Raw genomic sequence first — 27,122 nt, forward strand, 5'->3', positions numbered from 1 at the left:
GGTTAGTCTTTTGATTGCCTGATAATCCAAATTAAGGTGTATGTTCAGCCTTTTGTTTTGTGTTTGGTCTCTTGTTTTAGTTTTAAAAGAGTTGTCTTGAAAGATGGAAAAAATTGGGAACAAAACATTTATAAGGCCTAAAATTGTCTTGGAACTATTTCCATATAAAACAGTCTCCAAATTTGCCTTAATTGAACTCAGACCACTTGTATGAAAGCAGAAGAGATTTGGAACTTATACAACCTTCCATCCAACACCTCGGCCAAAATTTAGTGTTTTATTCAAAGCTGTTTATAGAAAACCTCATCACAGTTTGTCAGACACAACAACTTGGTTTTTAAAAAAGCATTTGAATTTATTTCAGAATAGTTTATTGTATGGTCTTACTACGATGTCACACCTGGTAAGTCACAATTACAACAAGGAACTCTACAGGTATATTGGACAGCTGGAGTTATTACAGTATATGGAAAATATTTTTCATAATTCTACTTAATCTTACACAAGAGTGATGAAGCATTTTAATACAAATAAGTAAATTTACCTAAATCTTTGAATTTGTGCTATAACATTCCCGTTCCAATATCTTATAAACAAAGACATGCATTCTTTTAGTTTGTAGTATTGCTGAACAGTCCAGTAAGTTTTAAAAATGAAATTACAATAAAAACAATCACCCCTTTATGCTGTAAACAGCAAATACATCTATAAATTAATGTACATCCCATTTGTACTTTTTATAAAAGTAACAATTACTGCCTGCGTTTTTAGGTTTGGGTGGCTTTTGTACATGTCATTGAACATTTAAAATAGTATGCAATTTTGAAAATAAGGCATACAAATACACAAAGTTTACCAGTTCGAATACAAGTGCTTGCAAGGGATTTAGTTAACAGTTCACAGTGGATGATAATGGCAATATACAAAAAGCTGGCAATTGCTCAGGATTTAGCAAAACATGCAGGACGTAGAAGAATTGTTATAAAAGTTCTATTTTGCCCTCACCCACAAACAATCCGTCATCAAGACCATGATAGGCACTTGATAATATTGGAAAGAACCATCAGTCGAACTGGTTAAGTCCTCACAGTGATGCGATATAAAAGATCTCAATACAGAAGTAAGGTTTTCATGGCTCCAAGTCCATACTCTCAGCTTGTAGCTCTGGCGGCACAAAGCTGAGTACTTCTTCATAGGTTAATCCTGAACACAAAAGAGCAACATCTTAAATATCTTTGTATTACGATGTCTGGATAAAAACATTGAATGAAAATAAGATCCCTTATACAAAGATTCAAATACTTGCACCAAACATTAATGCAAATTCAATCTTGTTCTGCAAACAAACTCCAAGCAAAATGTAAAGAAAATTAAAGTCATTATTTTCTACAAGTGGACATTGTTGCATATTTCTATCATAATCAAAGGGTAATCCAAAGATTAAGAATACTTACTGCTCTTATTTTTCTAAGTTCTTTTTACAATTAAATAAACGTAGATTCATTGGCAGCACAATGACAGTGATTAGCATGTGCCTCGTGGCACCAGAGACTCAGGTTCAATTTTGGCCTTGGGTGACTGGCTGTGTGAAATTTGCATGTTCTCTGTGTCTGCGTGTTTGTCCTCCAGGAGCTCCAGTTTCCTCCCACAGTCCAAAAAACGAGCTGGTTTGGTGCACTGGCCATGCTAGATTCTCCCTCAGTGTACCCGGACAGGCACCAGAGTGGAGTGACTAGGGGATTTTCACTTTATTGCAATGTTAACATAAGCCTACTTGTGTCACTAATAAATAAAGTTAAAACTTAAAGACAGGGAATGCACAAAAGTCCTTATCAATTTGAGTCAAAGGACTCCAAGTTAGTTTCGTAAAGCTACCCTCACAAAGCTTACACACACACTACAATCAATGACTCATCCTCAAAAAGACTGATTTTAAAAAAACATTTACACTATTTTGTACATATACAATTGTATTATATACACAGCCCCTCTGGGTGCTCCAATTTCTTCCCATATGCCAAAGATGTGGGGGTTAGTTTAATTGGGCATGGAAAATTGTCCCCTAATGTCAGGGGGATTAGATGAGTATATGGGTTTAGGGCTGGGTGGGATTGTTGTCAATGCAGACATGATGGGCCAAATGGCTTCCTTCTACACTGAGGGATTCCATGATTCTCTGAGGGCTCTGACGAATGCAAATAGCTTTGCTGGAAAAAATCACATAAGAATTAAGGGGCGCACTGAAGTTAGTTTTCTTGCAGGATTGGAATTGTTTGAAAGGTGAGAGTTTAAGAACAATTTTGAACAGGTGATTTTTGGCTTGAGTGGCTCTCAATTAATTTTTGGGCTTTTTTCCCCCCCAAGTTATCACAGAATAGCCTTGTCATAGAAGAGCCTTGCTGCACATTAACGGGATTGAAAAATGCTCCAATGTACTGAAAATCGAATTAGCACCCAAGAAATTCAGCATCTTCAATCATGTAACTTTGAATATCCTGAAATATTGGTTAAATTGCTGAGCACTTCAGGTGGGTTCTGGTGGTATACATTTACTATCCAAAACTGCCAATTAATTATTTCACTAATAAACCTACAAAATAATGCCCTCTCAGCCTGGACAGGTACGATAGTTTAATATGGAACTGCAACTGACTGAGTACAAAGCTGCAATTTTTTGGTTTCAGTAATAAACAAATATGCACTTAAATGCTTATTTCTTGCGCTATTAATCCTGTAACACTTTGAACAATTCCCTTAATGTGTTTTCCCTTTATTCAGCGATCTTGAGGGCAATTAGGGATGGGCAATAAATTCTTGCCTAGCCAGCAATACAAAATTGCTTTCGACGGGGATTGGAAAAAATAACTTCAGCATCCATCCCATCTGGAGAAACAGCCCTTCAAAAATCCTTTTTGATACAGTAGGCCTGATTTTAACTGTGCCAGTGAACAGGTTTGACATGTCATCCACTGATCATACAATCATTTCAAAAATCTGGCAGTGGAAAATTTGCAATGGCATTTCTTAAAACAAACCTTCTTGATGATCTGCTTAGAAATCTATTAACGTAAATTGCAAACAGTTTGGAATTTTGATAAAGGACAGATAAAAACACAGCTCAACATTCACCTACATTTGTAGCTCACCAGGATTTGGATCAGGAGCTCAAAAAAAAAGGCATCACCCCTTCCTTCCCCACCACCACTATGTTCATGCAGAATTTCAGATTCCTTGGACACAGCAACAACTTGGTATTAGGTCATCTGAGAAAAAAATCTGCCAATATTCCAGGGTCATGCTTGCGGTTGGCTATTTTTAGCACATTTTACATTACCCTCAAAAGTCTCTGTTGAATATGTTAACATGCACTAGAACAATCTGTAAATTCAAATAATGGTAGGTCCTAAAGTGAGTCTGCAAATTTTACATTTTAAAGCTATAGTGTTTTTGTCTAACTTAGAAGGGTTATCACCTGTATATATGTGCTTTAACTATCAATCATAGGAGAAATAACTAACATTTGTTTTAGTCAGTCGGATGGGCTGACATTTGTGGAAATCCATCACCCTACATTAGCCTGCAGGGTTTCTGTTTGTAAGTACAGAGAACACATAGGATATACTCACCCAAATTAGGGCAACTGGTAGAGCTAAAAACTAGCCTCTTAGGCATTATGTGTATTCAGATACACTCAGATTTAATCAGAAAAAATTTCACAGCTTACCAAAGCCACTTCCTCTTACTTATCCGGCAAGGAGGAATGTGACAATATTTTCAGAAGTCTCAAAGCAGTTTATTAATAAAGACTGACTTCAAACAAGATGGGCAACGGTTGACAACACTTGCATCACCACTCTTTCGGTGAATTGACTGAAACTGTATTTATATCCTGAGAGATTTTGGAGATTAACTATAGATTCAAGATCATGAAACTGGAGTGCAGACTTCAAAAATATACCAGTTCATTGGGAGGACTGCATGAGTCAGAACATTGAAAGTCTTGTGAAAATCAATAACAACTGTAAAATCCTAATGGTACCTTTGTAACTGCTCCATGACCATCACAATGTATATGTGACAAGCTGAACAACCTAACTAGCCACTAATAGTTTTAAAGAAAATGAGTAAATTTCTTAATTATGGGGAGAGGGGCTACTCTTCCACCAAGAGCAGCAATGGTCTTTGCTCAGTTTGATCATCTTTCAGATCCGCCAGTTAAAAATATAGATGGTGTACTATTTAGCTGAACTGCACAAAAATGTTCCTGGATGAACAAGGCAATTTTGCATTAGTGGAGTGCAGTGAATTAAAGCAGCACAGTATCCCTACTTTTAACACCCACTACAATTGAATGAATCCAATTCCATCCAAAACAGAGCAACATTTTCACTGCTAAAATGGAGAGACAATTATTAACTCAGCCTGATGAGCAATGACAGGAAAAGGAAAAAAGGGGGCAACATTATATCAACATCTTTGATCTGAGCACAATTCCAGAATTAATACACGTAAGAATAGTTTCACTTACGTTAAGAAATTAAATGTTAACAGTTGAATTTGTGATAACAAAACAATTTAATTTGCACGATGACACTTAACCCACACCGTTTTATCCGAAATTCTCTTCTCAAAATACACCCATGTTCCCTGAACTCAAAGATCTTCCTTTTCCCAAACAATATCCAATTTAATAACTCTTAAGCCAAATCAGGTTAACTTTTACAATTCAGCTTAAATGACCAAGTCTGGGAAAACACCTTTAGAGAATACCTGCAAACTGCTGTGTAACAGGATCAACAGGTGTCCAGAGGAATACTGAGATGTGATTTGCCCAATAACAAGAATAGCAGGCTTGTAAAGAAACTGAGGTGCAAACTGCCATATCAGAAGAACTGTTTACCAGAGATCAGTGGAGCTATACAAATGATAACTTCTAAAAGGCAAGGAATTTGCCAAAAGATGTAGACAATCGAATCGAGGGTGGATATCAAAGAGACTCAACGGTATAACTGCTAGCACACTCATATGGGAAGGAGGCTAGTTTTCCATCCACAGGCAGGCTAGTTCCATCTATGATCATGGCCACAGAGGCCTGTTGCATCTAACATTCAGAGTCATGACAGTTTGCACACCTACTGTAAAGGACATAGTTTTGCCTCTTTGCTGAATCAGGAAAACATGTCTTCCCAGACTTGGCCATCTAAGCTATATTGTGTGGTAACTATTAGCTGGATTTAGTTTAACAGTTACAAAATTGATATTGTTTGGGAAAAGGGGATCTCTGAGTTCAGGGAATGTGGATATGTTTTGGGAAGAGGTAATTTCAGACAAAACGGTGTGTCATCATCCATATTAGTCTTTTTTGTCATGTGCTTTTCTTTATATAAACAATTAATTAAGTATTTATTAATGATTGGACTGGCTCCTCACGCTATTCCAAATATACACCACTATGATCCTTTGGGGTTCTGAGACACTCTCGCAGCTAATGCCAGTGGGGTTCTTAGCACTCACTTTTCCATTCTTCTATTTCAAGCTCTCGGCTTTCAAACGACTGATCATAAGGGTCTGCTTCAGGTTCATCATCTGGATCATGATACTGAGAGAAATACGAATGGGCCAAAGCTTCTGCCGCTGTGATCCTCTTATCTGTGTCCAGCACAAGCATTTTCTCCAAAAGGTCAACAGCTACATGATGGGGTAACAAAAATGGTTGATACAAAATTGATAAGGGGTTCTCTTTGCAGTGAAGTTTTATACATTAACATAAAACATTTAGCTGACAGAACTAAGTCAACAGATGATTACAAAAACAGAGAGACACCTGCTTTTGTCTCTTCTCATTCCCCTACCCTCTCACCACAAAAACAATTAATTAGGCAAAAAAAACTGAAATAAATCCAGTTTGCACCTGCTTATAGCAGACATGATATTATTAGCGTAATATGCCCATTATAAGCAATGGACCGTAAAATTATGATCTTTAAGAATGAAACGTAACCACAGTCAACCTATAGTGGATTTAAAGTGTGAATGATTGGTTGGGTTTTGTACACTGTAGGGGTGGGGAAATTGGAACTAATTTATATTACTTATTAACCATATCCTATTAACCATCTTGCAAGCTATTTAAGCCTTAGGCTTCAATAATTGGGGGATATTTAATATTCCTAAAATGACTTTGGATTCTTGAAAGCATGACACCAGTGTGTCAATGCAAGTTTTGAGAAAGGATCTGCTGTGATAGAAGGAAAAACAGGAAGTTTATTATTGCAAGAAATCACTGTTAAAGTTTTACAAAATCTCAATAAATTTATTGATTGTAGAAACAGTTCTCTCTCCCCTTATAAAAAAGAATGTTCCACAACACCTTGGTGAGCTGACAAACAGGACAGCGCAAGTCTGTTATTTCTGCTTAGTAAGAAGTCTCAACACCAGGTTGAAGTCCGACCAGTTTATTTGATAGTAAACCTACAAGCTTTTGGAAACGCTGTTCCTTCATCAGATGTCTGGAAGTTTCTGAACAGAGAAGGGCATATAAAGTCACACACAGTTTATAGAATATTGATCAGAATGCAAGTCTTTACAGCTAAAGACTTAAAGCTGTAAAGACTTGCATTCTAATCAGTATTCTGTAAAACGTGTGCGACTTTATATGCCCTTCTCTGATCAGAACCTTCCACACACCTGCCGAAGGAATACCGTTTCTGAAAGCTTGTGGGTTTACTATCAAATAAATTGGTCGGACTTTAACCTGGTATTGAGAGACTTCTTACTGTGTTTATCCCAGTCCAACGCTGGCATCTCCACATCATTTCTGCTTAGGACATGATTCTATTGCAGACTCTGAAACAATACATTCCTAAACCCAATAAAGTTAGATCTCATGATCAGTATCTAAATCAACTATCTGATTTCAGGTTTGGCAGGATATCTTATCAAACGATAAGCATGGACTTCAGGGAGATTACCTCGAATATCTATTTCTTGCAAATGGGTGATGAAACTGTAAGAGAAAGACATGGAACGAGCCAAAAAAATAAGGTATCTAACAGGCTCTCAACGTGGGGTGGTTGTGGCCAGCTCAAGATAACCTAAAGCAGGAGAGATTCCTACCTCCAGTCAAAGAGATCAGCTTCATCTGTCTCTTTAAAAAAGCAAATTACTGCAAATGCTGAAATCAAAAACAAAACAGGAAATGCTGAAAAATCTCAGCAGGTCTGACAGCATCTGTGGAGAGAGAATAAGCATCTCAAGTCTGATGAAGGATTATTCAGACTTGAGACACTAGCTCTATTTTCTCTCCACAGATGCTATCAGACCTGCTGAGATTTTCCAGCATTTTCCGTTTTGTGTCATCTGCCTATCACATCTGATCTGGGACCAGTAAATCATTCTTGCCTGATATGTTGTACGTCTTTCCTGCCAATTTAGCCGACGCTTTACATCCAAACTGTTTTAAAATTGTCTGTGACCCACTTTTGAATATTTTGACACTCCTATATCAAATCGTACATGATCACGTTGGTAAATATGACTAAACGATCTGCCTAAATAGCCAACATGCTTAGCAAGTGATAACTGTGTGACTGACTCCTGTTTGCTAATAATAGTTTGACATCTCCACCCCCTCTGATTAGAAGCATGGTTCAACTGGTGGAAACTGGTGTACACCTGCAATCCCTAACAATGAATTTGGATATCAACCTTTTTTTTTTAAACAAAAACGGATTACTTTTCTACCAAAAGGAAAATACAAACACTAGACAAGCTTATGCCCATTCCTTTACACCTCTCTTCCAGTTCCAAACTGCAAAAGGAAACTGGAATAAGACGTTATCTATTAAAATCATGGAATACAAAGCTAAGCTGATTTATAAAGAATAAAAGAATACACATTAAAAATGGCATTACCTTGAGGATTAGCTCCAATGAATACATCTTCAAAGCTCTGCTTTGGCATATGCTGTAAGGATTGTATGTAGTTTCTAGCCTGCATAAATAGTTTATATGGATTATTCATCTTCTACTAAGAAGCAGAAATAAATTTATCCTCTCAATCCAAGTTCCTGTATCACTTTTCCTAGGTATTTTCTGGAGGCATACTGAACACTATAGCTCATCTGAAACATAAACATGGATCAATTGAGCTGAATTTCCAGTTTCTGACATAAATAGGTAGTATTTATATTTTAGAAAACAATTTTAGTTCATGGATGCCTGGCAAAATCTATTTCAAGATCAGAAAGATCTTGCCACAAGTCCAATTAGTATTTTGCTCTTCTCCTTTTGAATATGAAAGATAAATTTAAAGATCACTTGAAAAGTAATAACACAAGCCAATATTCAAGAAAAGGAAAACTTTTGTAAAAGTTATAAGATTAGACATGCCACAATGCACTCTTAAGAAAACAACCACAACACTTCCCTACCTGGGCACAATACAGGTTATAAACTGAAGATTAGAAAATTTTTTGTCAAATTTCTGCAAGATTGGCAATAGTGAAATTCATCTGATGCATATGATTTTATGGATAATTTTTCACAAAGTATTTATATAACTTGAAGTTCTCTCCCAACATGACAATAAAAACTCAATCAAGACTTACAAAAATGATTAACGTCAAGTAAAGCTTTTTATTTTGATTATCCACTAAAATAATTTTACCATGTCCAATTTGTTACAAAGTTCCAGCTGGATAAGCAATTTGCAGAATTAAGGTATTTGACAATATACTCAAACCTCTTACATACCTGTGTTTGACCACAAAATCTCACTTACTCTGTTCAGAATAAAGTAACTTTGCAGAATAAATAAACTCTTCCTAGCAAATTCTGAATATCAAAATTTCATTGGACAAGAAAAAACAAACTAAACCAAATAATCTGCTCCAAAGTGAAACAGAACTGAAATTAAAGATTACATATTTTAGAAAATTCTCTTCACTAGCAGATGTCTGCGCCAACAGACATCACATCAGGCCAAGGACAGATAAGGGTATTCTTCAGAATTAAATGCATACAAACTGAATGAGATAATGAAGACAGCCAGCAAAATCATTAACTCATCATTTTGCATTTAGCGGAACAAATTAACCATCGATCATTTCCTGGTGTACAGCACAAGGAAAATTTTTAATTCAAGGCTCAAAAGGAAAAAAAGACGACATTGAAAAATCATTTGTATTAAGCTAACTTAATGATTCAACGTGTATGACTGCAGGCAAGTTAGAAGTTCCAAGGAGAGAAATAAAAGCTGCTGGTAAGTACCCAATTTTAAACATCTTAACCAAGTATTCAGTAAACCTCTGGTGGCATATTTCTTATCCTGATGTCTGCATTACATATATTTTGGTCAATTGTAAAAACTGACAAAACAGGATTTGAGATCACAAATTAAGTGGAAACCATAATTAGGAATTTTGTTTTAGAAAAGAGAGGTGTTTTGGGACAGGAACGCATTATATGGAGGTACCTGTATAGATAATACTTGGTGCAGATACTATCTTGAACTTGGTACTGGGGTAGAAAGGACCAGTCCTTATTTTTAAACTTTTATTTATCTTAGGCTTTGGCTTACTGGTAGGGAATAGGTGTCTATGAAGGGGCCGAAGTATGGTGTGTAGAAAGTAACCAATAAACCTCAGGATAACCCAACATGCTTTTAAGCCAATTAAATACTTTCAACAGATGCTCAAATCTTCATGAGATGTGGAGGAAGGCTTGATGAACCAAATGGTCTTTTCCTATCCACTAATTCTGTACATTGATATGAATTCAATGCAGCACAAAGTCAGGATACATTAATCTTGCTGACCTTTCTTCATAAAAGAATCCCTGATGTATCCCTTATGGTTTTAAAACAAATTGCAGAAAAAATAAAACTGAGAAATACTGGTCAAAAATTTTAAACAGGATGAGAGAAATTTAAATATGTATTTCCTAATTTAGAGTTGCTAATGGCACATATCAAACAAAATTCAGAACATGCCTATTTGTAAAATCATCAACTTAGTCCCCACCTGGGATCACTGAATCCTGTAGTGCAGGAGGCGGCATTCGGCCCATCAAGTCTGCACTGACCACAATCCCACCCAGGCCCTGGCCACATAATCCCATGCATTTACCCTAGCTAGTACCTCTGACACTAAGGGGCAATTTAGCATAGCCAATCCACTTAACCCGCACATCTTTGGACTGTAGGAGGAAACCCATGCAGACGAGGGAGAATGTACAAGCTCCACTCAGACAGTGACCCAAGCTGGGAATCGAACCAAGGGCCCTGGCACTGTGAGGCAGCAGTGCTAACCACTGTGCCACCCTAAAGTTTATTTATTAGTCACAAGTAGGCTTACGTTAACATTGCAATGAAGCTACCATGAAATCCCCAAGAGCCACACTCTGGCACCTATTCGGGTACAGAGGGAGAATTATTTCTGGAGAGGTGACAAGTTGAGCATTTTTAAGAGCAAAACTGGCTTTTAACTTTCCAGTGTGCTAATACAGAAAGAAAAATTCATTATTATGATACATTATAGGCAAGAGTTTAATTTTTCTCAGCTCCGTTAATTATGCTTTCCATGAGTTTTTGGGTTAATGGTCATTGCAATAGTCGGGTGCAGTTAGCAGGGTATGGTTTTGGTAATTAAGGAATTTCCCAACTTAGAATTTAAAATATTTTTGACACCATAGATTGCCTGCCTGAACACGATACATTTAAATCTGATTATGGAGATCCTATATAATAAACTGTTTCAGGGATTAAAAAATTTACTCCCCTTAATTTCAGGAAACCTTCACAGTGCCCAAGAAAAATGTGAAAGTAACAGACCATTTTCCTAAAACAAGTTTCTCTGATTGTAAAAAGAGAAAGAATTCAAGTTCATAAAAAGACTTAAACAATCCTCCATTCTAGGCTATATGAAACACAAATTATCTGCAAAAATTGACAGAACTATCCTTGTTCCCAAGACTGTAAAATAAACACAGGAATCTGAAACACCCAAATATTTCAAATTATTGCTAGCAGTTTTAACCTATAGATGATTTCATATAATTGTCCAGATTTAGAAGTGGGTTTTCTATGTGATATATTTCTAAGGAACATTAGAACACTGTACAGATCTTTGGAACCCTATTTGGATATGTTGACCCACACACAACTCACATTAAATTGTTACACTGAAATTTTACATAGTTCAAATTTGAATTTTGCCTTCCGAAAAGAGGAAGCTGAAAACAATTTATCCTACACAATAGCTGGCAGCTAAGATAGATAGCTGAAAAATTGACACCATCAGTTAGGTGGTCCATTGATCGATATATACAGAAAAGACATGAGTAGCAACAGAAGTCTTCCCTATGAGGAGTTCATTGATAGCCTGTCTGTCTCACCTCGTGGCTGGGCATCCTGTTAATTAAGGAAGCAGGAGGGGTTCCTGTCAATCTCATGATCTGCTGAAGCTGGTTAATATCTTAAACGCCCAGGTCAAGGCGTTTATCCGATCTTCCAAAGGGTATTCAAAAGATTTGAAAAAGAATTTTCAACTATCATAACCATTCTAATGAAATTCTTGTGTTGCTGGTTGTTATGTTAGAAAAAGATAGCAGGATTCAGTGAAAAATAAAAAGACACAAACATGCAGAGGAGGGGAAGGCCATGATCAATGACAGCATGCTACAGGGTTAGATTGGTTAGTACCAAATGGATGTTACTTTGTTTTAATATAGAGCACTTAAAACAAGCAAACTGCAAACATTCAATTTTTAATGTTGTCAAACCTCACACTTAAAAACTTTTAAAATCGGGTAAACTGAGGTATGTGTGTTATTTTAGACTTGTTATGGATTAGGGTAAAACGTTACCAACAATACTATTTCTGTAATAACCAAAATTACCACAGCAATGAAAAGAACATTTCTAATAGATAACCAAATCGTGCCAATTAATACTGGTAAATTTGTGCTTTAATTTGCAGTGTTGCAAGTGACTTACTAGAATGGTCAATAACTATCAGCGGAAAGTACAGGCAATACATAAACTCACAGAATCAGATGATATTTTCATCAAAAGTTCTGGCCCTGGTGTTCCGACGAGCTGCATTATTAGCTTCAACTGATCAATATCTAACATTGTAACATAAAGGAAAACATAGGGGATAGGTTATAACGAAAACGGCCAATGCATTTTAGAGTTGTAACGATAATGGAGTTCAGAGGAACCATGAGCCAATATTCAGGTCATAAGTGATGAATGGCTTCAGTTAACTTCTGATAACTAAGGATTGTGGCTTCATAAATTGTAGTGGTGATTATTGAGACAGTAAGAGAAAATCTATTTTACTCAGCGGCACAATTCAGCTCAGACTTATTCTCGTGATTTTAATTGACTAATTCACTAAAGAATTAAAATATAGAAATCAGTTTAGGTATTTTAACCCGACAATGTGAAAATTTCAAAATGTTGTCAATCAGCAGCATTAATGTACTGCTACAAGTAAAAAAAAATTGGTTAAAATTTTCAGTCCTCTCTTCAAAGCCTCTTCCAATATTCATACAATTTAAACATTGAAACCTTTTCAGAACAAGTGAAGACATGCTGAACGAATGAGTGGAAAACCAAGAAACATGTAACTTTTAGGCACAGAATTTTCTGGGGGGTTTTTTTCCAATGCTTTAAATTATTTGTAGATATTTTTGTCTCAACTTTGCTGATGTAACTTTTGTTACATTTGCAAGATCCAGAAGGCTGTCACATTACCGATACAACTCTAAACCCCTGCCAAAATAAAAATATCCTATTCAGACACACATTTTACGATATTCTTTAATTTCCTGCATTTCCATCACCTACTATCTGGGGAGCCTCCTACTTTCCCATTCACCACAATCAGAATGGCAATTAAACATTAAAACCAATGACTAGAAGGGACTAGATAGCAACAATTAATATTTTCCATTCATGATGCCCAATCTGGTGGCATGGATGAAATTCATTGCACTTGAAAATCAGAATCTCACACAGAATTTAAGGTAAACACACTTAACTTAATCTTTACGGTCCAACTAAAATAAATTTCTGAACAATAAAATGCACTTCCATACAGACCAATGCAGTATATTGATTCTAGATACACTTCAGTATAGTACATAATGACATTTATGCAATTATTCCCTAAATGTCAATACAATGATCTATAGAAAATAAATTTCAGAATTCCTGAAAGTACAGTATATTTTTATGGCCATTTGAAGTCAATCAATATTTTTTGATTTATGTACTCCAGCAAGAGATCAAAATAGCATTCTGATGAAGCAGCCAATTCAAGAACCTGATCCAAATTTTCACTAAACATAAAAGGAGAGTGAAAGCAAAAGATTTATCACAGGAAGCTTCACATCAATTTTAAAACACTTTACAATTTAAAATCAACACGCCTGATGCATGGTAACTCTAAGTGCATTCCATTGATAGCAAAGAAATTCAAACACTTGCAATGCTATTAGTGCCATTTTATGGGTTAGGATTGCTAATATTAATTTTAAAAATCCAAATTTACATTGGGTGACAACTATCAGATTCAGCATCAATTGAATGTTAGATTAAATGCCATAAACACTGCCCCTTTCCTGAGGTGTTTACTCACACTGGTGTACAATTCCACCGGCACCGATAAGTCACCTAGTATGTCACTCAAAATGTTTGTTCATGAAGAGTCAGGAAGTTTTGACATGCCTTTCAATCATTAGTATGATCAGAAGCACTTTGATCTTTTCCTCAGCCACTATCCCTACAAACTAGTTTTCTAGCAATAGTTTCTGGATGGTTATTAGTAACAGGTACACCAATTATTACAACCATAATGCCTGCCCCCCAACTCCTGAGAACAAATGTAGTACACAACGTGCCACAACATTTCACACATCACAAATCAAAAATCAAAATTGGAAGCTTCTTGTTTGAACAGCTCAGGGCTGTTAGGTGTCTTTACTCACTAGACATCAGAAGTCTCTGGGTCTTTTGAATCAAATTATTTAATTTATCACTTACCAAAAGAACAATAACACCTTTATAAATTTATTCAATAACTATAGGTATTGGTCATTTCAATTGACATATACCTGATGTCATTACATGAAAACGTCAAACCCTTACTTCATAAGGAATTTTCAAACTTGAATTTGGCTCCTCAATACAATATTCAGTGTATAAGCTTGGTTAAGACTGCATGCAAAGGTAACCCACAGTTAAATTTTCTTGTGACAAGCTTTAAGAGGTCCAACAAGTAATTAAAATGTTTGTCTGAGCAGGATTGGGTTAGTAAAGACAAAACACAAAGAACAAGCGTAAACACATGAAACTATGGTTCATGCAGATTTCAAGTAACCACTGTTAGAAAATACTGGGTCACTTTTCTATAATCAATTATGTGTCATGCACTGTTGAGGTCATAGCTGTGGTCTTCTTTCTAAGCAAAATAACTGAAGCAGGAGAGAATGTAAGCATTGAAAAATTAGGTTAATTGCAAAACATTCCACAGTAACATAAAGCATTAATCCATGCATAGTGCTAACAAAGTTGTGAACAATCTTATGATTGAATTATGTTTGTAAATTATCTTACAAATCTGGCACACTTAAGTTAGCAATCGACAGAAAAATGAGCACAGCTCAAAAAAGTACTACTTTCTGGTAAGTTAGCGAGTTACTCAAAAAGGCAAGATAAATGTAATTATAGAACAACACAAATATAACAGCACTGATGATCCAAAGGTTATTCAATTCAGTATCCCACTGTACTAAAAACAAAATCACAAAACATGTTAAATATACTGTGCTTGGATGAAAGACATATCTGCTAAAAATATTGGTAATGTCTTTATGCTTCCATGGTGGAAATGTTCATCAGCACATTGATCAGTACAATAACTTTGTAAAGAAATTCAAGCACATAACATCAGAAATGATATTGACATGAGGGGTATTAAAAATTATAAAGGGAACATGATATTCATTCCTATATTGAGGGAAGGTAGCTTTTGAAAGTCACTGACAGAAATTAGAACTGAAATCACTTACATTTTGGCAGAATGCAATCATGATGAAAATAATTGTTACTAGTGTCATTCAGTGTGCAGTTGGCAGGGTCAGAGCCAAGAACAGGTTTGGAAAAGGAAATAGTTTTGCTTGGGAACAATATCAGGCCACAGGCAAGCTGCTGAACAGATTCAGTTTCACTGATCACAAAGCAAACTTGGTTGCAAACTCAAAATCTGACCCAGTTAAGTTCTACACAATTAGTGGACGCAGAAAAACAATTTCCATCTGAAAAAAATGGATTGTTATGTGAGATAGATAAAGGGAAACAGAGGGAAACATTACAGTCAGAAGTGTAAAGCAACAAGAGCTCGGAAAAGCATTATGCAAAAATAAATTCTGTTATTTGACTACCAAAGGGATCTAACTAAGGAGACCAATTCTATTTGTGGGTTGAATCAACTCCGTTTCAGGCCTATTGTGATAGAATAGCACTCAGTTTACTATTCCATCAGTATGTTATTAAGCAGCGTGCCAAGATTTTAACTGTTTGCCAACTTCAAAGTTATGCATCTAAACGATGAAAAAAATGCCCAAACTAACCAGTTTTACACATTTCGCTTTGCTCAAAGCTTTACAAATGTTTGTTTTAGTTCACGTTAACGTATGTCAGTGTAAACTAAAATAAAAGGCAAGAATGCAATCGGTAATAAATGAAATGAACTTGGCCAGGTGATTTGTCAAGAGGTGCAATAGCACATCCTTAAATACGAATGTTTCGTTTTGTAGGAAGCATAGAAATATAGTTCCGAGTAATCTAATGCAGCATTTTGAACTGGTGCTATAAAGTTAGTTTTAAAAGCAACCAGTTGGAGAAGGACAATTCGTTACAAATGTAATTATTTAACTCTTTTTAAACTAAAAATTAACCAGTTCATGTTTGGCAATATGCATATGGGATTTTTAATACAGGCTGAACACACATTACCATGATATTGTTTCAATGAACTGCTCACTGACTTAAGTTGACAAAGTCTTTATTTACCAAGTTTGAGAGTATATTTACCAAATTAGTATTCACAATACCTTTGGCCAAACATTCCAGGTCCTATAAAGCAGGTTGGAATGGGGCATGGAGAGAAGTAAGGCTGAAGAAAATTGGGGATGTAACCAGAAGCACAATGAGGTGGGTCTTAGGAAGCCTACAAGGTGGAGAAAGGTGGAGCAAAGTTGTTGAAATAGGGAATTCCAGAGTACAGAAGCACGATAGCCAATGCTATGCTACTGGCCAAGATTCAGATAAGGGGGGGAGAGCATGGGCATCAGGAAGTAGACCCCACAGTTTTGAGGAGCAAAGGATGCTCAGATGTAGATATACAGCCAGGGGAGAGGAATTTGAAATTAAGGATGAACATAGATCAATTTACTGTGAACTAGTGAGTCAATGTAGAACGAGGTTCCTAGGAACTCAGCATTTCCTGTAGAATAGAATGAAGGTGACTGAGTTCTGGACTAAATGGAGATAAAATATAAAAAACAGGCAAATAGTTCTCCAGAATAATCACAAGTATTCTGTTCCTCTGACAAGGAAGCATTGGTTTATAAAAATAAATTTTGAAATGAAGATGTAATTTACTACAAAGATATTTGTAGAATTAACGAGAGCTGTGTGCAAATAATTAGCAACAAAACAGCACGAAGCTCAGTTCCCAAGGTACCCATTTTGAAAAGAAATCTTGCCTTAAATAAACTGATCATGAAAATGTTATGAAATCTGTTAAAATGTGAAATGATTTTAGATTCAAGTGGACTGATTCATATGGTGATAGTTTGTTCAGAAAAGTTAATTTAACTCAATAAATGTAATAGTGTTTAGATTGAGGTGAAATTACTATATTAGTGAACAACTTTTTCCCCCTGCTCAAACAAGAAAAGTGGTGCTAAGATTATTTTTTAAAATAAGCAATCAAGGATACGGTCAGTGCCTGGAAATAGAGTCTTTCCTGTCAGTAGTTCTGCCATAATGCAGCCAACAGACCAAATATCAACTGGAAATAGAAAAGAAAAACAGAAATTAGTATTTTAATTTCATCTTGCATGGGCTAGTTAGGAATGAAAAAAATAATAACAAAATTTTCATGTTCTTGTACAAATCAAAAAAGGGGTTTTTTAAAAAAAAAGTTGAAGTCAGTGTACTATTACAGCTATAGATGTGTTCTCTACTGTATGAAATATCAATGATAGCTGTCAATTTCAATTGAACCAACATTAGTCATTAGGATGCCAATTGCTATACTGCAGTTAATTTTCGAAGACAGCTCTAAGTAGGCAAGTCAGAGAACAGTTATATCTGCTTGTGAGTGCCAGTCAATGCTAGTCTTTTCTCATGTTTTAAATATCGTTTTCCATCTTAATGTAGGACATCCGATTTACGACTGATGCGCACTAAACATACAAAAATACGATATCTACTACATTTCTGTCCAAGACACTGCAAATTCCTTTGCTTACAACTCAGGTTGAATTAAATTTTGTAGAATTTAAACAGCAATAAGTCATAAATGAATATGTGGGTGGCCCATCAAAAAAGTAAAGTTAAAAAGAAGATAAGTTTATTTATTAGTCACAAGTAGGCTTACAGTAACACCATAAATTAAGTTATGGTGAAAATCCCCTAATCACCACACTGTGGTGCCTGTTTGGGTACACTGAGGGAGAATATAGCATAGCCAATGCACCTGCCCTTTTTTGGACTGCGGGAGGAAACCGGAACACCCAGAGGAAACCCATGCAGACACAAGAAGAATGTGCAAATTCCACACAGACAGTCACCCATGCCAGGAATCGAACCTGGGTTCTTGGTGCTGTGAGACAGCAGTGCTAACCACTGCGCCACCGTTCTGCCTACAAAAATGGGAACGAAAGAAAAAACAAAATTCAAAAGCAACATATGGGAATAAAGGACATTAAACAATTGTTATTAATTTTAAAAAGATGAGCAAAGCCATTTGTTCCAATTTTTTTAAAAAAACAAAACACCTCTGGTATCATCTTGGGGTCTCCACTAAAGTAAAATCTGTAAAACGGATTGTTACAAAAAAAAGCTTTAAACTTGTCTGTGCAAAACATTGTTTAAAAAGCCTATAAATGTTTTCCATGGAAGCTCTGTGCCTATGTGAGAAGTCTTAACCTCAAATTCATGCATATTTCCAGACTAATTATTGTTGGAGACATGCGCTAGCAGGTTACAGCAAAGACCTGTACCATCAACTGCTAGAAAAATGAGAACGCAAAAACAAATGACTTCATTTAAACAAGCAGATAGTAACTTGCAGAAGTCTGTGCAATTGAGTTGAAACAAAGTTCTGAATATAAGGACTAAGTTTAAAAATCAAAAGGTTCTGCTTGAACAAACAGGACTACCACAAAGAAATCTGGTAAAAATGAAAATGTAAGATTAAATTATACACTTCTTGGCCTTTATTATAAAACTCACATCTTGACCAACTATACAATAGTTTCACATGTCTACAAATGTAACTTCAAATAATACAAAATATAAAGATGTCACTTTTTGGAAAATATAGCAGCTCCTGGCTTTAATTAACTTGTACTGAAAATTTAAATTATGAAAGCAGTTATAGTCACATCTGCATGCTGTAACCTGTATGTGTGCCAAATCTAGTTTCCCAAGTTAATGATAACGACTCTGGCAACTAAGACAGACTTAGAATTCACTTTTTTGGCTTTGGCATAGGGTATCCAAAGAAAACATTTGTACACAATGAGATTTATTTATGTAATTATTTCTTTACCTACGTGAATCAAACCAGAGCACAGTAAATAGAGAAACTGCTGAAGGAACATAAGAAATAGGAGCAGGAGTAGGCCATCTAGCCCCTCGAGCCTGCCCCGCCATTCAATAAGATCATGGCTGATCTGTCGTGGCTCAGTTCCACATTCCCGCCCTCTCCCCATAACCCTTAATCCCCTTGCCTATCAAAAACCTATCAACGCGCATCTTAAAAATACTGAGCGAGGCAGCCTCCACCACTTCAACGGGCAGAGAATTCCAGAGATTCACCACCCTTTGAGTGAAGTTGTTCCTCCTCAACTCCGTTCTAAACCCCTCCCCCCCTTATCCTGAGGCTGTGCCCTCTAGTCCTACTGTCCTTTGAGCAGGAAGAGCCTCTCCACCTCTATCCTATCCATCCCATACAACATCTTATACATCTCAATGAGATCTCCCCTCATTCTTCTAAACTCTAACGAGTACAAGCCTAGTTTATTCAGCCTCTCCTCATAGTTCAACCCCCTCAACTCCGGACTACCAAGGATATATGGAAATAAGAGTAAGAGGAGTCAACGTAATCCAACAAAAGGTGAGGAGAACAAATCAAATATTTCCTTGTTTAAAATTTGTTTAATAACATCTTGCAAAACGAGTCAATGGCAAGATCACCAAAGCCTATTTTCATCAGGTTTGCAGTGCTATAACTTGGTCAGTTCAAAACAGACCTAAAAAGGTAGCAGACTACAACTTGGAACACTGTATTTCAAACACTGGGAAAATTGTCAGCACGTCCTTGTGAAAACATGCATTAGTCAGGTTGAAATTTACAAAAACATAAATGACTAACCCAAACCTGTGGGAAGACTAACTACTTACCCCAATGCAGCAGCAAGAGGAATTTTAGCAGGGAAAGAGTGGAGAGAAAAAAAAATGCAGTGGTTTTCCATAATGTAAAACAAAGAGGCTGTGATCAGCAAATTAAAATATGCAAATTTCAAGCATCTCTTTCCTCAGGCCAGGGACAAAACATTGTCAGCTAAATTAATATATACATTCAAGTAATTATTGCCCAGATTTTAAAACACAGAAAATGACTTGTCTATCACTGTAATTCACCTGTTTGATTGTAATGCATCCAATTTAGCATTATCTCTGGAGCTCTGTACCATCTAGTGGCTACGTATCCAGTCATCTCATCATCAGTGTGACGAGCCAATCCGAAGTCCAAGATCTATAATCAAAACAATTATGATCATAAAATTTAAAAACTGAAATTCAAAAGGTCAAAATTACATCTAGTTCATAGGAGATCCCTTTATTTAGCTGGGAGTCAAATAGGAGGCAGAGAGTGGGGGTTAATGGGTGCTATTCGGATTGGCCGTTGGTGACTAGTGGAGTGCCCCAGGGGTCAGTGCTGGGGCCTCAGCTATTTACCATTTATATAGATGATCCGGAGGATGGAACCGAGTGTATGGTGTCGAAATTTGCTGATGACACCAAGATTGGTGGAACGGCAAATTGCGCGGAGAGTGTGGAGAGTCTGCAGAAGGATCTAGATAGGCTGGGCGAATAGGCCAGGTAATGGCAAATGGAATTTAATGTTGGCAAGTGCAAGGTGGTCCACTTTGGTAGGAATGATGGTAGGAAGGACTATTACTTACGTGGCGAAAAACTGCAGCAGGCGACGGTGCAGAGGGACCTCGGGGTCCTTGTGCATGAGTCGCAAAAACCCAGCCTGCAGGTGCAGCAGGTGGTCAGGAAGGCTAATGGGATGTTGGCCTTCATAGCGAGGGGGATTGAATCTAAAAGTAGGGAGGTCTTGCTGCGGCCGTATAGGGCATTGGTGAGGCCGCAGCTGGAGTACTGTGTGCAGTTTTGGGCACCGTACTTACACAAGGATATTTTGGCCTTGGAGGGAGTGCAGAGGTGGTTTACTAGGCTGATACCGGAGTTGAGGGGGTTGAACTATGAGGAGAGGCTGAATAAACTAGGCTTGTACTCGTTAGAGTTTAGAAGAATGAGGGGAGATCTCATTGAGACATATGAGATGATGAATGGGATGGATAGGATAGAGGTGGAGAGACTTTTCCCGCTCAGAAAGGACAGTAGGACTAGGGGGCACAGCCTCAAGATAAAGGGGGAGCGGTTTAGAATGGTTGAGGAGGAACTTCTTCACTCAAAGGGTGGTGAATCTCTGGAATTCTCTGCCCGTTGAGGTGGTGGAGGCTGCCTCGCTAAATATTTTTAAGACGCGGGTTGATGGGTTTTTGATAAGCGAGGGGATTAAGAGTTATGGGGAGAGGGTGGGAATGTGGAACTGAGCCATGACAGATCAGCCATGATCTTATTGAATGGCGGGGCAGGCTTGAAGGGCTAGATGGCCTACTCCTGCTCCTATTTCTTATGTTATGAGATAGGGAGGGAACAATTCAGTAATAAATAGGATGACCTGGAAATCTAATCATTATACTGACAAAGTATTACATATTACATTTATCTCAGTTTTCATTACATTTAGGTAGCAAAATAACAGATACACAGGAACACAATGAGGACAAGGTGGTGTAGTGGTACTGTCATTCGACTAATAATGCAGGCTAATGCTCTGGGAATGGGTTCAAATCTCAGCGTGAAATTTAAATACAATTCATAAAAATCTGAAATAAAAGTCTAATCTCAGTAACGTGAACTGTAGTCATCACCGATTATCTTAAATCATTGGCTCATTGCTGTCCTTTGGGAAAGGAAATCTGCCATCTATACCTGATCATGTGATGCCAGAATTACAGCAATGTGGTTGACTCTTAACAGCCCTCTGAAATGGCCCAGCATTCTTGCTGCACTATTCAAGTATGCCTGATCAGTTCAATAGATAGCAACTAAAGAAAATACTATTCTAGAACTACTCCCACCCTATACAAAACATAGGAGGTTTCTGTAAAGTGTACATTGTTGTGTATTATTAATTCACATTTTGTCTTCTAGACAGATCTACTATCACTTTGAAGAACACAAGCATTATCTTAACATTGACAGACTCGATTAGGGAACTTAAGTTGAAGTAGCCCTTAGGGAGTAGTGACCACAATATGATAGAATTTATCCCTGCAGTGTAAGGGAGAGAAGCTGGAATCAGATCTAACAGTACTACAATTAAGTAAAAGGCAACTACAAAGACATGAGGGAGGAGTTGGCCAGAATTGATTGGAAAGGGAGTCTAGCAGGAAGACAGTGGAACAGTAATGACAGGAGTTTTTGAGGGTTATTCGGGAGGCACAACAGAAATTCATCCCAAGGAGCAAATATGCTAAGAAGAGGACAAGACATCCATGGCTGACGAGGAAAGTAAAGGACAGCATAAAAGCAAAAGAGAAAGCATACAAAATGGCAAGGATTAGAGGGAAGCCAGAGGATTGGGAAGCCTTTGAAAGTGAGCAGAGGACAACTAAAAAAAGTAATAAGCAGGGAGAAGATGAAATATGAGTTTAAGCTAGCTAGTAATATAAAAGATAGGAGTTTTTTTTTCAATATATAAAAAAAAGGCAAAAATAGACATTGGACCATTGGAAAACGAGGCTGGAAAAGTAATAATAGAAAACAAAGAAACGGCAGAGGAATTGAATAGTTATTTTATATCAGTCTTCATGGTGGAAGACACCAGTGGGATGCCAGAGTTCCAGGAGAGTCAGCGGGCATAGGTGAATGCAATGGCGCACAGGTGAATGCAGTGGCCATCACTAAGGAGAAGGCTCTGGGGAAACTGAAGGATCTGAAGGTGGATAATCACCTAGACCAGATGGACTACACCCCAAGGTTCTAAAAGAGATAGCTGAGGAAATTGTGGAGGCATGGCAATGATCTTTAAGGAATCACTGGAGGCAGGGAGGGTCCCAGAGGACTGGAAAGTAGCTAATATAAACCACTGTTTAAGGAGGAAGGGAGGCAGCAGGACATGAAATTATAGGCCAGTTAGCCTCACTTCAGTCACTGGCAAGATTTGAGAGTCCATTATTAAAGATGAGATCACAGATTACTTGGAAGTGCATGATAAAATAGGACTGAGTTAGCACGGCTTTGTCAAGGGGAGGTCATGTCTGACAGATCTGTTAGAGTTCTTTGAGGAGGTGACAAGGAAGTTAGATAAAGGAGAATTGGAGGAGGTGATTTATTTAGATTTTCAGAAGGCCTTTGACAAGGTGCCACATAGTAGACTTATATAAATTAAGAGCCCATGGTGTTAGGGTAAGATCCTGGCATGGACAGAGGACTGACTGACTGGCAGAAGGCAGAGAGTGGGCATAAAGGTATCCTTTTCTGGATGGCAGCCAGTGACATGATGTGCCTCAGGGGTCAGGGCTGGGGCCACAACATACATTAACCATTTGAAAGAAACTGAAAGCACTGACATTAAGTTTGCAGATGATACAAAGATATGTATAGGGACAGGTAATATTGAGGAAGCGGAGGAAAGAGACATGGACAGGTTAGGAGACAAAGGAGTGGCAGATGGAATATAATGTGGAAAAGTGAGAGGTTATGCACTTTGGAAAGAAGAATGCAGGCATATTTTCTAAATGGGGAAATGGTTAGGAAATCAGAAACACAAAGGGACTTGGAAGTCCTTGTTCAAGATTCTTTTATGGTTAACGTGCAGGTTCAGTTGGCAGTTAGGAGGGCAATGCAGTGTTAGCATTCATGTTACAGATAGCAGTCATGGGCATTCAGCCTCTGATCTTCGGGTAAGCGTTCTCCAAGGGGCCTTCACGACACACAACGCAGAATCACTGAGCTGAAACTGATAGCAAGTTCCACACACGAGGACGGCCTCAATTGGGATCTTGGGTTCATGTCACGCTATTTGTAACTCCGACTTGCCAGGCTTGCAAAATCTCACTAATTGTCCTGGCTGGAGACAATACACACCTCTAACTTGTTCGTGGCCCTCTGTCCACTCACACTGTCTGTAGCTTTAAGACTTGATTATCTGTAAAGATTCGCATTCCAACCATTATCTTGTAAATTGAGTTTGTGTCTGTATACGACCTGTTTGTGAACACAATTGCTCACTCACCCGATGAAGAAGCCTGAGACTCCGAAAGCTAGTGCTGCCAAATAAACCTGTTGAACTTTAACCTGGTGTTGAGACACTTCTTACTTGGAAAAGGTCCAGAGGAGACTTGCAAAAATGATCCCTGGAATGAAGAGCTTGTCGTATAAGGAACAATTGAGAACTCTGGGTCTATACTCGTTGGGAGTTTAGAAGGATAAGGGGGATTTTATCGAAACTTACAGGATACTGCAAGGCCTGGATAGCGTGGACACGGAGATGATGTTTCCACTAGTAGGAAAAATGAGAACCAGAGGGCACAACCTCAGCTTAAAAGGGACAATCTTTTAAAACAGATGGAGGAATTTCTTCAGCTGGAGTGTTGTGAATCTGTGGAACTCTTTGCCACAGAAGGCAGTGGAGGCCAGGTTATTGAGTGTCTTTACCTCAGAGATAGATTAATAAGGGGATCAGGGGTTTTGGGGAAAAGGCAGGAGGATGGGGATGAGAAAAATATAAGCCATGATTGAATGACAGAGCAGATTCCATGGGCTAAGCGGCCTAATTCTGCTCCTATGTCTTATGGTCTTACCATCCAATGCCTGAGAACAGCAAAGTTGAGGCACAAATTCCCCAGCATAATCATATAATTGGAGTATTGATAAGGAAGTAGGTTACAGACAGGTGGGCGAGCACAAGAGAGAAAATAGGAGAAAAAAGTTGATTATTCTACCTACTAATCAGTAGGGAAAACAGGCTGCAAAGAGTTTGCGAAGCTTTCTGGTGATTTGTTGCCAAGAACTGCTATTTGATACATTTCATCTAACATCATGGGGGCAACAAGTCTCCAGGCCCTTGCTAAACGCAAGACTGTGACCAACATAATGCATGAGACTAGAATTGCCAAGGTGCGTGGCTACTGTATGGAGATTCACATTTCCCAGAAGTTTGAAATGGAAAGTTAGCATTGTTCATCCGTGAAAAAAAGGTTAAACAGGTTCCTGTGAGCACTGACATGCATCTGTTTTCATTGTGGGTAATGGGTGGGGCAGAGAATAGACAAGAGGAGGAGGATAAATTTACATGCCACAAATATACAAAATAATGGGGAGTAGGCCACACGACCTTTTGACCCTGTTCTGCATTCGATGAGATCATGGCTGATACAATTGTGAGTTCAACTTCACTTCCCTGCTTACACCCATCTACCTCTTCCGATAGAGCAGTATATTTGAAGTGTTAAATGTGCTTTCATCAACAGTATTCAAGATCCTTTGTCATTTTGTTTAAAGAAAAGAATACTTGTTATATCTCCACGTTATCTATCTAGGTCAGCCAGCATCCTGTAAGGAAGGCATTACATATATACAAGTTAAACGCAGGAGTCAGTCCCTCATGGCTGAAATTCTATCATCTTGCCCGCTGTGGAAATTATAGTAGGAGACACAGAAACTGTGGTGAACCACTTAAAGATCCATTGAGCTGGATCAGGAATTTCTGGTCTTAGGATGCATGTGGCGAGAAAATCCTGTCCCATGTCTTTAAACAGTAGTTGTTTCAAACCATGCTATTTAAATATAGAAGTCATATGTTATAAATTTAAAATCTACAACACCCAAAAATACAGTCACACCATCAGAATGGTGAAACTAATATGACTGCATGTCTTGTGGGAAATGACTGCTTTGATCTGAACTGTTGTCCAAGTCTACTTCCACTTTAAAGTAGTCCTGGAATATCTCTTCACAACTGATCTGGGACATTCAGTGCTCTGTCATCTGTCAGTTTCCATGTGTCACGGAGGAAAGAAATGAATAGAAATGAACACCATGGTTACATCCAAAGACTGAATTTGAGAAGAATAAGGTTCTGGATTTTTATTTTCAGGATAATTCAACGTATTGCACAAGTCAATTAATGAATCACTTTTGTTTCTCTTCTTTGCAATTACAACTCGTGTAATCTTGGCTATTAGTTTTTGATTTGACTTCTCCCTCAACATCAACAACATTGTCACATGTACGAACAGTGAAAAGTATTGTTTCTTGCATGATCTCCAGACAAAACACTGTTCATAGAGAAGGAAACGAGAGAGTGCAGAATATAGTGTCACAGTCATAGCAAGGTGCAGAGAACAATCAACTTAATGCAAGGTAAGTCCGTTCAAAAGTCTGACAGCAACAGGGAAGAAGTTGAGTTGGTTGGTACGTGACCTCAGACTTTTGTATCTTTTTCCCGAAGGAAGGTGTGAGAGAGAATTCTGGGGTCCTTAACTACACTGGCTGCTTTGTCATGGCAGTGGGAAGTGTAGACAGAGTCAACAGATAGGAAGCTGGTTTGCATGATGGATTGGGTTACATTCATGACCTTTTGCAGTTCCCTGCAGTCTTGGGCAGAGCAGGAGCCATACCAAGCTGTGATAAAACCAGAAAGAATGTTTTCTATGGTGCAGCTGTAAAAGTTGGAGTGTGTTGTAGCTGACATGCCAAATTTCATTGGTCTTTTGAGAAAGTTGGTGGGCTTTCTTAACTATACTGTCGGCATGAGAGGGGGATCAGGACAGGTTATTGGGGATCCGGACACCTAAAAACTTGAAGCTCTTGACCATTTCTACTTCATCCCTATTGATGTAGACAGGGGAATGTTCTCCTTTATGTCATCAACTTCAGGAAGCAATCTCTTTTGTTGACATTGAGGGAGAAATTATTGTTGCCATGCCAGTTCACCAGATTTTCTACGTCATTCTTTTACTCTGTCTTGTCATTGTTTGAGATCTGACCCACTTCGGTGGTGTTGTCAGCAAACTTGAAAATTGAATTGAAGGGGAATTTGGCCACATAGTCATGGCTATATAAGTATAGTAGGGGGCCGAGAACACAACCTTGTGGGGCAGTGGTGTTGAGGATGATGTTGCCTATCCTTACTGATTGTAGGCTGAGTTAGGAAGTTCGGGATCCAGTTGCAGAGGGAGGTGCTAAGGCCCAGGCCACAGAGTTTGGAAATGAGTTTTGTGGGAATAATAGCGTTGAAGACTGAGCTGTAGTCAATAAATAGGAGTCTGACATAGGTGTCCTTGTTATCTAGGTGTTCCAGGGTTGAGTGCAGGCTCAGGGAAATGGCATTTGCTGTGGACCTGACAGGGCAGAAAGCAAACTGTAGTTTAGTCTGCTTAATATGGTCTCTGTTTTGCATTCTGCTTCTCAGTAAAAAGTGATGGACAGACCACTCAACCTCTAGCTCCAAAGA

The 27,122-nt window shown here is 37.9% G+C and overlaps 1 protein-coding gene across 3 annotated transcripts in view; it reads right to left on the reverse strand.

Annotated features, from left to right (window-relative positions):
- Positions 1-332: 332 nt before the first annotated feature.
- Positions 333-27,122, reverse strand: part of LOC145357004 (mitogen-activated protein kinase 14) — a 78,143-nt gene continuing 51,353 nt past the window's right edge. For 2 of the 3 annotated variants that reach the window (XM_080210045.1, XM_080210046.1), the window contains exons 7-12: positions 19,946-20,060; positions 17,013-17,084; positions 12,047-12,126; positions 7,915-7,993; positions 5,515-5,688; positions 333-1,203 (exon numbers count right to left, since the gene is read on the reverse strand). In XM_080210045.1, the coding sequence (XP_080066171.1) occupies positions 1,130-1,203; positions 5,515-5,688; positions 7,915-7,993; positions 12,047-12,126; positions 17,013-17,084; positions 19,946-20,060 (594 nt within the window). In that variant the 3' untranslated portion in view covers positions 333-1,129. Of the gene's footprint in view, positions 1,204-5,514; positions 5,689-7,914; positions 7,994-11,394; positions 11,475-12,046; positions 12,127-17,012; positions 17,085-19,945; positions 20,061-27,122 lie in introns of all 3 variants that reach the window. The other variant, XM_080210044.1, reaches the window with a different exon arrangement.

This window comes from Carcharhinus amblyrhynchos, chromosome 22 (genome assembly GCF_965287045.1).
Source record: "Carcharhinus amblyrhynchos chromosome 22, sCarAmb.v2.hapA, whole genome shotgun sequence".
NCBI lineage: Eukaryota > Metazoa > Chordata > Chondrichthyes > Carcharhiniformes > Carcharhinidae > Carcharhinus > Carcharhinus amblyrhynchos.